At 45.2% G+C, this 16,710-nt stretch overlaps 1 protein-coding gene across 10 annotated transcripts in view; it reads left to right on the top strand.

Moving 5' to 3' along the window:
- LOC140070711 (uncharacterized) overlaps positions 1 to 16,710 on the top strand; it is a 99,143-nt gene that overhangs the window by 67,922 nt on the left and 14,511 nt on the right. For 9 of the 10 annotated variants that reach the window (XM_072117524.1, XM_072117518.1, XM_072117517.1 and 6 more), the window contains one exon: positions 10,123 to 10,332. The exons of the other annotated variant lie outside the window; for it this stretch is intronic. In XM_072117524.1, the coding sequence (XP_071973625.1) occupies positions 10,123 to 10,332 (210 nt within the window). The remainder of the gene's footprint in view (positions 1 to 10,122; positions 10,333 to 16,710) is intronic. 10 annotated transcript variants of the gene reach the window in all.

The raw sequence follows: 16,710 nt of genomic DNA, 5'->3' as shown, positions 1-16,710 counted from the left end.
GTCATAATAATCAAAATGAGCAGCCTATGGAGATGCCATGTTTTGCCACCCAAATACTCCCTTTCCATACATAAAGAACCTGTCAACCCCCCTCCAAATACCACATGCAGTAGCACACTTTTTAGATGTCTTCATACATGTTCTACTAATTCCTCTATCCATCGGATTAGGCCACCATTCTTTAAAAAAAAAGACTTTTATTGATGTCATCTGTTCCAGTCATGTGTACAGTCAAGTTACCGTGCCATCCTCACAGAGTGAAGAAAGCTCATGCAGGGGAATGGGGAGAGTTGATTATCTGATGTTAATTATTTTTTTTTAATTACATTGCAACAAGGAAGAGGAGGTGAGGGGGCCACAATATAAGGGAGAGATCAGGCAAACCACATTTTGAGGTCATTGGCAATGAAGGCTGTGTTAGTATGATATGCTTGAATTGTTTTGAAAAACATTTTGAGTGCATCTAGAGCAGTGATTTTCAACCTTTTTTGAGCTGCGGCACACTTTTTATACTTAGAAAATCCTGGGGCACACCACCAACCAAAATAGCACAAAATTACACTAAAACAGTCATAAAAGGCCTCCCTTTACTAATAAAAAACCCCTAGCGGCCTCCCTTTATTAATAAAAAACCCCTAGCGGCCTCCCTTTACTAATAAAGACCACTAGCGGACTCCCTTTACTAATAAAAACCACTAGCGGCCTCCCTTTACTAATTAAAAGACCCTAGCGGCCTCCCTTTACTAATCAAGAGCCCCTAGCGGCCTCCCTTTACTAATAAAGAGCCCCTAGCGGCCACCCTTTACTAATTAAAAGGCCCTAGAGGCCCCCCTTTACTAATTAAAAGGCCCTAGAGGCCCCCCTTTACTAATTAAAAAGCCCTAGAGGCCCCCCCTTTACTAATTAAAAGGCCCTAGAGGCCCCCCTTTACTAATTAAAAGGCCCTAGAGGCCCCCCTTTACTAATTAAAAAGCCCTAGAGGCCCCCCCTTTACTAATTAAAAGGCCCTAGAGGCCCCCCTTTACTAATTAAAAGGCCCTAGAGGCCCCCCTTTACTAATTAAAAAAAGACCCTAGCTACCTTCCCTATACAAATAATAACCTTATATACTTACCCTTGATGTCTTCTTCCGCGTACCTTCACTCCTAATGGCGATCCGCCCACCTTCTGTAGCTCCTGCACCGCGCGCCTCTGGTCACGTGACTTACGCGACCTGACATCAGGTCACGTCAGTCACGTGACATGGGCCGCGCGGTGCAGGAGCTACAGAAGATGGGCGGATCGCCGACGTAGGTAAGTATGGGGGCCAAAACACGGGGGCGCGGCGGCAGCGCTACACAGGGGCACCATAGTTCGGGGAACTTTCCCCGCGGCACACTCAACCATATGTCACACAGGTTGAAAATCACTGATCTAGAGTATATGCCCTAGCCAGGGCCGCATCTGCCATGAGGGGAGATGAATATCTTGCCTAAGGCGGTAGAATGTGGAGCCCTTTAAAGAGCAGCAAAACTGGCATCTCTAATGTGGACAATTCGGGCGCCCGTTGACGCCCGAATCGCCCACCAGATAAATAAATCGCACTTGTTTCTTTAAGACACAGGTACGATTTACATGTGGAGTGACGCAGCGCCCATCTGGCTGCTGCCTTTGCTCCGTTCTATGCAGGGACACAGGCTGTGGATGATGATGTCACGCCGCCTGTGTCTCTGAGGGGAGCCGCGAGAAGACGGGAGCCGCGTGCCGTGGGAGCCATTTTTAATGTACATTTATTAAATATGGCGAATAAGGGGTGAATACTGATATAACGGGGTAGGGTTGGGGGTTTGTGTATATATTTATATGCGGGCAGAATAATTTTATACTGAGGGGGCTGTATGTATTATATGGGGCCAGAATCATTTTATACTGGGCGGGGCTGTATGTATTATATGAGGCCCGAATAATTTTATACTGGGGGGGGGCTGTATATATTACATGGGGCAATACATGGGGCGACTCTCTATATATTTATATGGGGCCAGATTCCAGCTGTATATGGGATACGGCATATTGCTAAGCTGGGGGGCTGTGTGTGGGATACAGTATATTACTAAGCTGGGGGGGCTGTATATGGGATACAGTATATTGCTAAGCCTGGGGGGGTGCTGTATATGGGATACAGTATTTTACTAAGCTGGAGGGGATCTGTATATGGGAGCTATATTAGGCCAGGCTGTCTGGAAGTAATAGGCAAAATGACTCCTTTTTTTCTTCTACTAAGCACCTTGAAAACTGTCTGGGCAGATATGGGTATTTCATAAGGATTCCATCTTCATCTGGGTGGTGCAAAGTTAAAAGGTTATAATTAGAGATGAGCGAACATACTCGTCCGAGCTTGATGCTCGTTCGAGCATTAGCGTACTCGAAACTGCTTGTTGCTCGGACGAATACTTTGCCCGCTCGAGAAAATGGCATCTCCCGCCGTTTTGCTTTTTGGCGGCCAGCAACAGAGCCAATCACAAGACAAGAGACTCTGCACTCCACCCAGCATGACATGGTACCCTTACACGTCGATAGCAGTGGTTGGCTGGCCAGATCAGGTGACCCTGGAATAGACTAGCCCCTGCCTGCGCTGCTCGGATCATTCTGTGTCTGGATGCCGCTAGGGAGAGAGCTGCTGCTGGTCAGGGAAAGCGTTAGGGTGTTCTATTAGAATAGTGTTAGGCAGGAGTGATTCTACAAGAACCCAACAGCCCTTCTTAGGGCTACAATAACGTTATACTTTTTTTTTTTTTTGCTTGTGGCTGGGCTTGCTGGCACTAGTAGTGCAGCTAGTACCATATTGTGAGGAATTTGCAGGGGGACTCTTAGTGACACACATATCCACCTCAAACAACGAAGTGGGACAATTTATTAGGGGTTTGAGTAGAATTAGGCAGAGTCTGCTGATTTTTTTTTTTTTTTTTAGCTGTATTTCATTTTATAGCTCAAACTCATCTTGCAAAGCACAAAATCCAGTTGTGTGCTTTCAGTGTAGGTTAGAAACTAGCCATAGCAATAGGATAGCATCCTTTTGTTAAAAAATTTTTTTTTTTTCAAGTTTACACTTTAATTTGGAAAATGTTTAACCCGAGGGCTAGGGGTAGAGGACGAGGGCGTGGACGTGGGCGTACAACTACTGCAGGGGTTAGAGGCCGTGGTCCTGGGCGGGGTGAGACACCACCTGCTGATGGGGGAGCAGGGGAACGCCGCAGAGGTACACTCCCTAGGTTCATCATGTCTCAAGTTACTGGGACTCGTGGTAGAGCACTGTTGAGGCCAGAACAGTGCGAAGAGGTGATGTCGTGGATTGCGGACAATGCTTCTAGCCATTTGTCCACCAGTCAGTCTTCCACGCAGTCCACCCATGTCACCGAAATCGGCACTCCTCCAGCTCCTCCACCTCAGCCTCCTTCCCCCCAGTCTGCCCCCACCCACCAAAATTTGGCATTTGAACCGGCATACTCTGAGGAACTGTTTTCTGGACCCTTCCCACAGTCACAAACCACTTGTCCTGCTGCTGCTGAGCTATTTTCCGATGCCCAGGTTTTCCACCAGTCGCAGTCTGTGGGTGATGATGACCTTCTTGACGTAGTGGAAGAAGTGTGTAAAGAGGTGTCGGACGATGAGGAGACACGGTTGTCAGACAGTGATGAAGTTGTTGTCAGGGCAGGAAGTCCGAGGGGGGAGCAGACTGAGGGATCGGAGGATGATGAGGTGACAGACCCAAGCTGGGTTGATAGGCCGGGTGAACACAGTGCTTCTGAGACGGAGGCGAGTCCTATAGCAGAACAGGTTGGAAGAGGCAGTGGTGGGGCCAGACGGAGAGGCAGGCCCCAGCTGGTGCATCAGCGCCAAATGTTGCCCGTAGTCAAGCTCCCGTGGCGAGGGCTAGATCTTCAGAAGTCTGGAGGTTCTTTAAAGAAACACCGGATGACCGACGGACTGTGGTGTGCAACCTTTGCCAAACCAGGATCAGCAGGGGTTCCACCACTACTAGCTTAACTACCACCAGTATGCGCAGGCATCTGAATGCTAAACACCCCACTCAATGGCACCAAGCCTGTTCACCTCCGGCCGGGCACACCACTGCTCCTTCCCCTGTGTCATCTGCTAGTCAACCCCCTGCCCAGGACCCCGGCCCAAACACCTCCTGTGCGAAAACCCCATCTTCGCCTCCACGATCCTCCACAGCATCCCCCAGCGTTCAGCTCTCCATACCCCAGACGCTGGAGCGCATAAGGAGGTATAGCGCAACCCACCCACACGCCCAAGCCCTCAACGTCCACATCTCCAAGTTGCTTAGCCTGGAGATGCTGCCCTATAGGCTGGTAGAGACCGAGGCCTTTCGAAACCTCATGGCGGCGGCCGCCCCTCGGTATTCGGTCCCCAGCCGCCACTACTTTTCCCGATGTGCCGTCCCAGCCCTGCACAAGCACGTGTCAGAGAACATCCTCCGTGCCCTGACCAACGCCGTTTCTGACAAGGTCCACCTGACCACGGACACGTGGACGAGTGCTGCCGGGCAGGGCCACTATATATCGCTGGCGGCACATTGGGTTAACTTGGTGGAGGCTGGGACCGAGTCTGACTCTGGGGCTGGTCATATACTGCCGATGCCGAGGATTGCGGGGCCTACCTCGGTCCAGGTCTCAAAGGCCTACTATGCCTCCTCCTCCTCCCACCCCTCCTCCACCTCCTCCTCTGAATTACCATCCGTGGGCATGGCGCCATCAGTCGGTAGCTCTAGGAACAGCAGCAGTGCCATCGCTAAGCGACAGCAGGCGGTGCTCAAACTGCTGAGCCTAGGCGATAAAAGGCACACCGCCCAAGAGTTATTACAGGGCATCACGGCGCAGACTGATCTGTGGCTGGCACCGCTGAACCTGAAGCCAGGCATGGTTGTGTGTGACAACGGCCGTAACCTGGTGGCAGCTCTGCAACTCGGCAGACTGACACATGTGCCATGCCTGGCCCATGTGTTAAATCTCATAGTTCAGCGTTTCCTCAAGACATACCCCAATCTGTCTGATTTGCTCACGAAGGTGCGCCGCATCTGTGCGCATTTCAGGAAGTCCAGCACAGATGCTGCCACTCTCAGGGCAGCGCAGCGCCGCCTCCAACTGCCCGCTCACCGACTGTTGTGCGACGTGCCCACGAGGTGGAATTCAACACTAACCATGTTATCCAGAGTTTACCAGCAGCGCAGAGCGATTGTAGACTGCCAGATGTCAACTTCCACCAGAACTGGTAGTCAGGTCAGTCAGCTTCCTCAAGTCTACAATGAGGAGTGGACGTGGATGTCTGATATCTGTCAGGTGCTGAGTAACTTTGAGGAGTCAACACAGATGGTCAGTGGTGATGCCGCCATCATCAGCCTCACCATCCCGCTGCTTGGCCTGTTGAAAAACTCTCTGGTCAGCATGAAGTCGGAAGCTTTGCGCTCGTCACAAGAGACGGGGGAAGAAGATTCCCTTGTTGATAGCCAAACCACCCTTAGGTCTGTTTCTCAGCGCATATCGGAGGAGGTGGAGGAGGAAGAGGAGGAGAATGTTGGCGAGACAGAAGAGGGGACCATTGTTCAGTCCTTCACTGTTCAGCGTGTATGGGCAGAAGAAGAGGAGTTGGAGGAGGAGGAAATGGACAGTCAGGCCAGTGAGGGGAGTGAATTCTTGCGCGTTGGGACTCTGGCGCATATGGCAGATTTCATGCTAAGCTGCCTATCCCGTGACCCTCGCGTTCAAAGAATTTATTCCAGCACCGATTACTGGGTATTCACTCTCCTGGACCCACGGTACAAGCAAAATCTTTCCACTCTCATCCCTGGAGAGGAAAGGAGTGTGAGAATGAATGAATACCAGCAGGCCCTGGTGCACAAGCTGAAACAGTATTTCCCTTCTGACAGCGCTAGCGGCAGAGGGCGTACTTCTGCGGGACAAGTAGCGAGGGAGAGTAGGCGACCAGGCAGCTTGTCCAGCACTGGCAGGCGTATGCTTTACAAGGCCTTTGCCAGTTTTATGTCACCCCAGCAAGACACTGTCACCTGTCCCCAGTCTCGGCAGAGTAGGGCTGATCTTTACAGAAAGATGGTGAGGGAGTACGTAACTGACCATACCATCGTCCTAAATGATCGCACAGCTCCCTACAACTACTGGGTTTTAAAGGTGGACATGTGGCACGAACTGGCGCTGTACGCCTTGGAGGTTCTTGCCTGCCCTGCCGCTAGCGTGTTGTCCGAGCGGGTTTTCAGTGCAGCTGGTGGCATCATCACCGATAAGCGTACACGCCTGTCGACTGACAGCGCTGACAGGCTGACGCTTATCAAGATGAATAAAGCCTGGATTTCTCCGCATTTCCATTCTCCACCAGGTGAAAGAAGCTGAACCTGAATAATGTATGCACTCCTCCTCCTCATTGTCCTCCTTCTCCTCCTCTTTGTACACTAAAGCAGAGGAAACTGGCTATTTTTTTGCCAGGGCCAACTGGCTCTGGCTATAGTACTCTATGTATTTAATTTTTCTGGAGGGCCAACTACCCTGTCCTCTGTTTTAAACAATTTTTGGGAGTGCCACATACAGGCACTCAATTTATTTAATCTTTTTGGAGGACCAGCTACCTGCTCCTCTGGTTTGAAAACTTTTTTGGACTGCCACATACAGGCACTCAATCTATGTAATTTTTCTGGAGGACCAGCTACCTGCTCCTCTGGTTTGAAAACTTTTTTGGACTGCCACATACAGGCACTATCCAAATTAAATTGTCTCCATAGCAGCCTCCACACGTCGTCTTTTTAGCTGCCTTCACACGTTGTCTCCATTGCTACCTCCACACGTCATCGCCATAGCTGCCTCCAAAAGTAGTCCATATAGCTGCCTCCATACATGGTCCCCTTATCAAACGAGCTGTGTCAGGCAGAATTTTGGATTGTTTTCATGGCCTCCATGTTAACTTTGTCGCCACCCTGCTGTGTAATCCACAAAATATACTGGCAAACTTTTAGCATTTACCAATATTATTTCAGCGCTTCTTGCGCATCTGTTTACATTCCCCTCACCCGCCAGAACCCAAACTTATAAGAACGCTACTACACTTGATCTTATACAAAAGGTTCTTAGAAGTGCTGTTTGGGGAGTAGCCTAGAGACAGGGGCTTGGATTGGCGAAAGCTCGCCTGGCAGCGGAGCGCCAGCTCCATCCCAAGATCCAACTAACATAGTTTTAACTGCAGCACCTTTAATCTACTACTAGTTCACTGCCTCCATACATGGTCCCCTTATCAAACGAGCTGTGTCAGGCAGAATTTTGGGTTGTTTTCATGGCTTCCTCATCAAACTTGTTAACTTTATCGCCACCCTGCTGTGTAATCCACAAAATATACTGGCAAACTTTTATCATTTACCGATATTATTTGAGCGCTTCTTGCTCACCTCCTTTGGTTCCTCTCTGCCACCCATTGGTTTTAAGCCTGAGTCCATTTGGGGTATGTTGCCAAGACACTCTCTAGCCTGCCGCTGCTGCCGCTGCCTCTGCATAGTCCCCTATAGTGTCAGGGTCAATTATTGGATGTTTTAGATGCTATCTAGCCTCATTCGGTCACTCTGTCATTGCCATGCTGTTGCCCATACTTTTGGCATAATGGTGCGATTAAGCAGCCTCAGAGGCATCCATGCATGCTGCCCCTGCTGTTTCCTGTCCATTTCCGTGGTGTTTCCATCCTTTTCTGAGGTTCCCAGGTGCTTGGCCAAGCTTCCCTGTGCAGATCCTTGGTCCCCTTGAAAAATGCTCGAGTCTCCCATTGACTTCAATGGGGCTCGTTATTCGAGACGAGCACTCGAGCATCGGGAAAAGTTTGTCTCGAATAACGAGTACCCGAGCATTTTAGTGCTCGCTCATCTCTAGTTATAACTTCTCATGCTTGTTGGTGACTGGTGTTAAGGGCATTCCACAGCCTGTTTGTCCTGTGCACACGTCCTCACATAACCACTACTCCAAACATCTTCTAATAGCTAGGTCTAAATGACCTAGAAGGCAGGCAAATAGTCAAAATGACCGTCCTGCTTTTCTCAGTACAATGTTTTAGCATCGAGAAATCTTTAGCAGTCAGCAATTTCATACCAAGAGGTACATTACCCAAAAACCGGCACTGAGTGCCTGGAAGAGGTTGTCCATCCTTTAAAAAAAAGCAATATAAGCAATAAGCAATGTGTTTGTTTACAGAGGCAGTGTAACAGGCAAGCAAAAGCAAACTTGCCTCTGTAAACTAAACAGCACTGATGGGTGGTGGGTCGGGACAACGGGAACAATAGAGAAGCATAATGGGGCACATGTATCATAGTTTCAGCTAGCCAAATTGTCTAATTTTAGCGACTTTTGCAGATTTCGCACCATTTTTGCGACTTTTAACTCTTTTTCAAGTTTGCCTTGGTCTGCACCTTGTGCAGTGTGCCTCATGTATCTTAGTTTTCCAGATGTTCCTGCACCATTTTGCAGTTTTTGCTCCATTTTTGCGCCAATTCTGCACCTGGTCCATTTTTTTTAACATGTAAATTGGAATTATTTTACATGCTTTAACTGTTTAACATTTTGCACAGTAACCTCTTTTGTCAAAATTTTAAAATTTTTGCATTTTTTTTCAAATTGGTTACTTCACATGTAGCACTTTAATTGCGTGTATAATGCATTTTGAAATTAATTACAACAGCTGAGGAGAGGTGATTTGCCCTTTTTCATCACTGTTAACATTTGCGTTTACAAAACGCAATATAAACGCCACATTAACACATGTGTTAACATTGCATTTACAATGCGTTTTGTAAATTCAAATGTTAACAATAATGTAATTAGGAAAATCCACTCTCCTCAGCTGTTGTAATAGGTTTGAAAATGCATTAAAAATGCAACATGTTAAATCCCAAATTAACATTAGTGTCTACTCCTGTATATAACCCCCTCACGTGGCTTGTGTCCATGTGGATTTGAGACATTTGCAACAAAAAGTCTCAAAAAGAAGCCAAAGTAAAAAGACAGGATCATACATAAGGTGCAAAAACTAGCCGCCAAAAGTCTCTAAAATGCACCTCAGAGAGACCAAGCTGTGATACATGTGCCCCAATGTTTTTTTTTCTTTTTCTCATTTTTACAGCCTGAGCCGGATATATATTGTTTTATTTTTAAAGGCTGGACAACCCCTTAATACTGCACCTCCTTATTACAAAAAAAGTTAGAAGCTTTAGGGCTCATTCACATGGCCGCCTGCGGGGACGTACATACAGCCTCATGTACGTCCCCGTAGACGGCAATAGCGGCGCGGCGCAGATACGGTGCCACACATGTGTGGCACCGATCCGGGCCGCACACCGCAAAAAGATAGAGCATGCTCTATCTTTCGGCGTGTGTGCGGCCGTGCGCCGCTATTCTCTATGGAGGGAGGAGAGGTCACCTCCTGCTCCTCCCCAGCACACGGCGTTCATTTTGCATAAATGATCTGCACAGGCAAATATAACCCACTTTGTGGCTTGTATTTCTCCTCCTATCAGACTATTTTCCTTCTCTCTCTTGGTTTGTTACTTCGGAGAGCAAGCAGTCTGTCTAATCAAATTACGGCTTACATTAGTAGTGTGGGGAATGAGAAGGGTGCTGAGAGAGAACAGAGGTCAACAGGTTGTAGGGACTAATGTTACACTTATGTTATGCCCAGCAAAGTGCTTTTTTGATTTGGTCTTTTGTATTCCAGATATAGTTACTGAATACACTTTTATATTTGCTGAGAAAAATTGCAGATTCTCCATGATGTTTGCAGAAAATCAATTTCCTGTAACAAGCAGCAACATTATTGCTGCTCAAACAGTCTCTATAGATAATTACTTTTTGACACTTAAACATGAGAGTATTGACACTTGCAAGGTATGTCTGTCATGCATCTCAAATTGGCCATAGTTGAAGTATATATACTTGTGTATATATTAATACATGATGATAGCAAAATCACTTGAATAGCAAAATATTTTATAAATGATAACAGAACTACGTTTGTTGGGAATATTTATTGATTGGTATGCTCGTTTCCCAATGTTATTTATTTAATTTTGTTTTCACTTAAAAGGTACCAACTCCAGAAATCCGAGCCCACAATCTTTACTTTGATCTATCAGCCTATGGGATTGATGTCTCAAGTAGTGGAAAAGATGCATTAAGCAAACCTGGATTCCATCTTAAAATATATGGGACATTTCGTAATAGATATATGGCTCTAGCTTGTCCAGCTTCTGACACCAAGGTTGTCAGGTTTCTGAGATACACTCCTAATTCTTCAGTAAGTATTCCTACAATCCTGTTAATGTGTAAATTATTATTTTTTTTTGGGTGTACCATTGTTGATATTGCATATTTTGTAGGTTTGTATTACATGCATATCTATCTGCAGATTGCAGGCTATAGGTAAATGTTTGAAATTTAAAATCTTTATAACATCTTTTCAGAGGGATATTATAAATCCCTTGTCACCTTGTGGGATGCCATATAGTGTCTCCTCTATAAAGTGCTGCTTTACATGGGCAATCTTCCCTGAAATTAATACATTCGACAAATACTAGAATTGCAACGGGAATGTTCCAGACAAGTGCAGTAGATTTTTTTTTTTTTTGTTACTGTATTCCCACCAGATTGATAATTTTTACTCAATGGTCAATGTGTTTTGCTTTATTGCATAACAAGTGGGAAGTGTGTAAACAGGAAATTTAGTGTAATTACTACCATTAAGAGTATAGTAAACACAAATCAAAATCTGCTATTTTTGGACGTTTGTTTTTTCTGGCTTTGCTGTGTTCTAGTCACTTTAATTATCATTTACATAATGAGATGGTGACAGTAGCCACATTATCTGTTTGTGCTTACACATGCAGTAATTCCATTTAACCAGAGTAAAAATAAAATCCATATTCCTAACTGTTCATATGCTTTCAGGAAAAAAAAATCACACTATTTAAAAAGAATAGAATGGGTATGTTTGCCTTGCCTGGCAGAGACCAATGAGCACATAAATACAAAATGAAAGCCAGGTGGCTAAAACAAATTTCCACGAAATTTTTTAGTATATCAATGCAAAAAAAAGGTCAGAACAGGTTGTACCTCTTTATTCTGAAAATGGGGCATTGGTGACTGGAGACCAAGAGATGGCGGAGATACTTAATAGGTTTTTTAGCTCCGTTCATACGATAGAAGAAAGAACTTCTAGCGTGCATGATGCCAGTGCGGGTCATGCATCCTGTAGTATACTAGACTGGCTGAATGTAGAAATAATCGAATCTAAGCTCAATAAAATCAATGTGTACAAGGCTCCTGGACCAGATAGATTATACCCCAGAGTTCTTAAAGAACTCAGTTCTGTTATTGCTGTACCGCTATCTAAAATCTTCTGGTGTGGTGCCAAGTGACTGGCGCAAAGCAAATGTTGTGCCAATATATAAAAAAGGCTCAAGAGCTTCGCCAGGCAATTACAGGCCTGTAAGCTTAAAGGAAAAACCTACCATTTCAAATGGTAGGGGTAAGCTGTAAGTACCGAGCACCAGCTCAGGGTGAGCTGGTGCTGGTGCTTACTTTCGTTAGTGTTATTAACCGCTGTATCGCGGTTTTAACACTTTTTAAAGTTTATAGCAGAAGCTGCTTCGGCGCTGCGTGCACACGATCGTGCGCACGCCTAAATAAGAACTGCCGGAGACGCGCGCACCTACCATTTGAAATAGGTAGGTTTCCTTTAACTTCCATTGTGGGGAAAATACTGGAAAGGTTAATAAAAGACTGTATACTGGAGTATGTGACATCAAATAGTATAATAAGTGACAGCCAGCATGGGTTTACTAAGAATAGAAGTTTTCAGACTAACCTGATCCTCTTCCGCTTCTACCTGATGCCTAGATGGAGGATCAGGGCTATTGGTTTGGCAGAAATCATTTGCAATTGGATTGAGAACTGGCTGAAGGATCGTGTCCAGAGAGTTGTGGTCAATGATTCCTACTCGGAATGGTCACCAGTTATGAGTGGTGTACCCCAGGTTTATGTGCTTGGCCCACTACTATTTAATATATTTATTAATGAAATAGAGGTAGGAATTAATAGCACTGTTTCTATTTTTGCAGATGACACCAAGCTGTGTAGTGCAATACAGTCTATGGAGGATGTTCATAGGCTGCAGGATGACTTGGACAAACTGAATGTTTGGTCATGCACTTGGCAAATGAGGTTCAATGTGGATAAATGTAAGGTTATACACCTTGGGGCTAATAATCCAAAGGCAAAATATGTCCTTGGGGAAGTAAATTTGGAAGAGTCCCTTGTTGAGAAAGATCTGGGGGTACTAGTAGATCATAAATTGAATAACAGCATGCAATGTCAATCAGCTGCCTCTAAAGCCAGTAGGATCTTGTCATGTATCAAAAGTGGTATGGACTCTCGTGATAGGGATGTAATATCACTGTACAAGGCATTGGTTCGGCCTCACCTGGAATATGCTGTCCAGTTCTGGGCACCGGTCCATAAAAAGGATGCCCTGGAGATGGAGAGGGTTCAACGTAGAAAAAAAAGACAGCAACCCATGTAATTACCAAAAGCTGTTTTATTTGATGCATGCGGCCTGGGGTCCTACTGTGCAGGATCCATAGTCCAAGACAACAAAAAAAAAGAGAGAAGGCCACAGCAAGAAAGAAAGATCCGGGGTGTACTAGTAGATCATAAATTGAATAACAGCATGCAATGTCAATCAGCTGCCTCTAAAGCCAGTAGGATCTTGTCATGTATCAAAAGTGGTATGGACTCTCGTGATAGGGATGTAATATCACTGTACAAGGCATTGGTTCGGCCTCACCTGGAATATGCTGTCCAGTTCTGGGTACCGGTCCATAAAAAGGATGCCCTGGAGATGGAGAGGGTTCAATGTAGAAAAAAAAGACAGCAACCCATGTAATTACCAAAAGCTGTTTTATTTGATGCACGCGGCCTGGGGTCCTACTGTGCAGGATCCATAGTCCAAGACAACAACAAAAAAGAGAGAAGGCCACAGCATCCAATATGATGAAAAAAGGTTAAACCTTTATTCACACAGGCATAGAAAAAACTGCAACGTTTCGATTCGCCATGAATCTTTGTCAAGCATGCTGTGGCCTTCTCTCTTTTTTTTGTTTTGGGCTCAACGTAGAGCCACAAAAATGATAAGGGGTATGGAGGGTCTTAGTTATGAGGAAAGATTAAAACAACTAGATTTATTTAGTCTGGAAAAGAGCCGAGTATGAGGGGACATGATTAATTTATTTAAATATATGAATGGTCCATACAAAAAATATGGTGGTAAGTTGTTTTACATTAAATAAAATCAAAAGACGAGGGGGCACTGTCTCTGTTTAGAGAAATCAAGGTTTAATCACCAGAGGCGACAGGGCTTTTTTACTATGAGAACTGTCAATCTGTGAAATAGCCTGCCTCAGGCAATGGTCACAGCAGGGACAGCAGGGAGCTAGATGCCTTTTTAAACCTAAATAACATTGATGGTTATGTTCTATAGAATTGTTTCCCCTAAATCCCCTTCTTTATGCAATCCCTTCCCTTCCTTGGTTGAACTTGATGGACTAGTGTCTTTTTTTTCAACCGTATAAACTATGATACTATGAACATTGCTGCTACTCCGGATCCTGATACTGGTTGCATGCCCTGCATCAGGACCCAGAGTGGTGCCCGGAGCAGGAGAGGGAGGGGTTCTCCAGTGTTATTATGGCGAGCTCTGGGGGTTCTCCAGTATTATTAGGGGGGCTCTGGGGGGAGTGGGGGTTCTGGTGTTCTAATAGAGGCTCTTGAGGGGGGGGGGGTTGCCGTTTTAGGGGGGGCCCTCTGGGGTGCTCCAGTATAATTAGGGATTTCGGGGCGGCTCCATCCTTATTAAGGAGGCTATCTGGGGGGACTCTAGCCTTATTGTGGGGTTCTTGGAAACTAGTGATTATTAGGGAGTATTGTAGAGTCTCCAGTATTATTATGGGGACTCTGTGGGTGCTCCAGGGGGCTTTGGGAGTCTCCATTTTTTATTATTGTCTGCACTGGGGTCTCCAGTATTTGTCTGCTTTGGGCCTTTCCATTAATGTGCTCAGGTGGGGGGTCTTCATTATCTTCTGGTTTTGTGTATTTATTGGCTAGTCTGGGGTCTGTATTATTTATTGTTTAGTATTTATTCAGGTTTGTAGCCTTACCCATACTGTTCCTACACAGAGATGCAACTTGAATCTGTTGGCCCCCAATGTAAAATCTGCACCAGGCACTTAACTTTAATATATTGGTCTCCTTGTATTGTGCCCCCTAAGGTTCCTGAATCTGAGGGCAATTGTCCCCATAGAACCCTTTCAAGTTTTGCTCTTTATTCTGCAATGTTTATATATTGCATTACATTGATGTTCCACTTTTAGCTTATGTTGGCCTAAGTTTTTTTTCTCAAGTTGCTGGTTTATTCCCAGTTGCAGAATGTTTTCTACATGTATGGTTTAAACCAATGTGATTTCTTTATCTTAATAATCTCTTTTTAATGACCTCAAATGTTCCTGGGAAAAGGAGAGGCTTCTGCTCAATGCAACTGTCACAATGTACAATTATGTTTAGAAAATGTTCTTGATTTGTAAGTATGTGGCTTGCTGATTCTTTCCCACTCCTATCAGCCTGGATGGGGAATGTATTTGACTGTAGAGCTATCATCTGGGAGAAATGACTAACTCCCCATTCACATGATCTTCCATAAATAAATAATTCTGATTCACGCTTGGCATAGTAGACTTTTTGAACCTGTCCGTTCTACACCTCATCTTACGAAATCGTCCACTGGACGTACTGTGTTGTACGTGCAACCATAGGTTTATCAGGTGACTATCATTATTATAAATGATAAATAAACCTATCCCACCAGTTGAGCTGCACTGCAATGATGGCGCTAGTTTTATTGATAACAAGCAAAAACAATAAATGAAGAAAGATTGTAATTGTAGATTGCTAAAGTCAATCTATAAGGTCTGGTTCACATTCCAGCTGCTTTCTTATATACCGATTGACATTATCTTGCCAATTTTAAGGACACCTACCACCAGGATGAAGGATTATAAACCAAGCACACTGACATACTGATGTGTGTCCCCTCTGGCTCTATAGGTGTTAATAGAGCATGGAGCCCCTCAGCCTTATTTGCATAATCTTTAAAGCGTTTTAATTTTTAAAAACAAGGGCATAGGAAGCATAAAGCAGAGAAGATCCTGCCAGAGGGGGCACAAACCAGCATGCCAATCATTCATACTAGTGGTAAATATCCTTTAATTTTCATCAAGTACCACACCTAAAATTTGAATCTCCTTTTGCTGAAAGATTTCTGCACCTTTTAGATCAAGTTTGTGTCACAGTCCAGCATGGTGGCATCATGAGGTGATATGTTAATTGCGTGTATAAAGTCATGGAGATGGAGAGTTTAACATTTGAAGTCAAGCTCCGACCACTTAAGTCCGCCCCCTCTGCTAAGATGACATGCACTAGACTTCAGTCTAGAATTTACACTAAAGGTGGTATTCTGAGATGGTTAGAGTTTGACTCCATTGATAAATGCCTCTGATTTTTACAGCTTGCTTCAAAATGTGGATGGCTGATCCACATGATGTCACCTCTCTGGACCATGAAAGAAACCTGATCTGGCAGATGTTCCAGAAAATCTGCATAAAGATTAAGAATGATAAACCAGGGACACTAACTCTTAGATCCAGGCAGAGTGACTATGGTAATATTCTTATATTTCTTAACCTTGTCCTCTTTTCTTTCAACTTTTAAGGGCTCCTGGGGAGATTAGCAGAGACCCTCCATACTGCACCTTCACAGGCTGGTACACTTTGCAGGAGCACATCTTCCTCTGCTTCCTCTGCATGTTGCGCCTCCCTCATCTGTTGTAATTGCAGAGTAGCAGACAGTTCTAGTGGTATTGGGAAGTGCTCCCTGAAATGTGTTTTTTTTTTTGGTTAGTTTTTCCCTAACGCTAGCTCAGCAGTGTAGGATTATAGATTGTTTATCTGACATGTCATCTTTGACCCCTTATCACGACTCTTGTTTTCAGCTTAAAGGACATCTACCACCACAATGAAGGATTGTTAACCCAGCATATTGACATACTGGTGTGCGCCCCCTCTTGCAGGATCTGCTCATAGAAAGATTAACCCTTTCCCGACGCACGCCGAACCCTCGTGGGCCGAGCCCTCTCCATAGCCGGTAAGTCTTTGCTTCATATTGCAGCAAAGGCTTACCGGTAACACCCGCGATCGGTGCTAGGGTTTTCACCTCGATCGCAGCATTGCCGGCGGCTTAAGAAAGATGGCGGCACATGGGCGCCACCATCTTGCCGCAGATCGTCGCTCCCCGATGATGTCACGGGGAGCGGCGATCCGTCGCCATGGTAGTCTGGGTGTTCCGAATACCCGAGGCTACTTTGTTTTAACCCATGCATTACAATGTGCTAATTGCACATTGTAATGAATGGGGAGTAAAATCCACATATGCTGCCATAGTGTAGTATGGCAGTATGTGATAGGATGAATCAGATTACCTAGGGTTAGAGTACCCTAGAGCAGTGATTTTCAACCTTTTTTGAGCCGCGGCACACTTTTTATACTTAGAAAATCTTGGGGCACACCAC

Source organism: Engystomops pustulosus, chromosome 7, assembly GCF_040894005.1.
Source record: "Engystomops pustulosus chromosome 7, aEngPut4.maternal, whole genome shotgun sequence".
Classification (NCBI taxonomy): domain Eukaryota; kingdom Metazoa; phylum Chordata; class Amphibia; order Anura; family Leptodactylidae; genus Engystomops; species Engystomops pustulosus.
The sequence above is the reverse complement of the archived record's forward strand: the minus strand, read 5'-3'. Positions and strand labels throughout refer to the sequence as shown.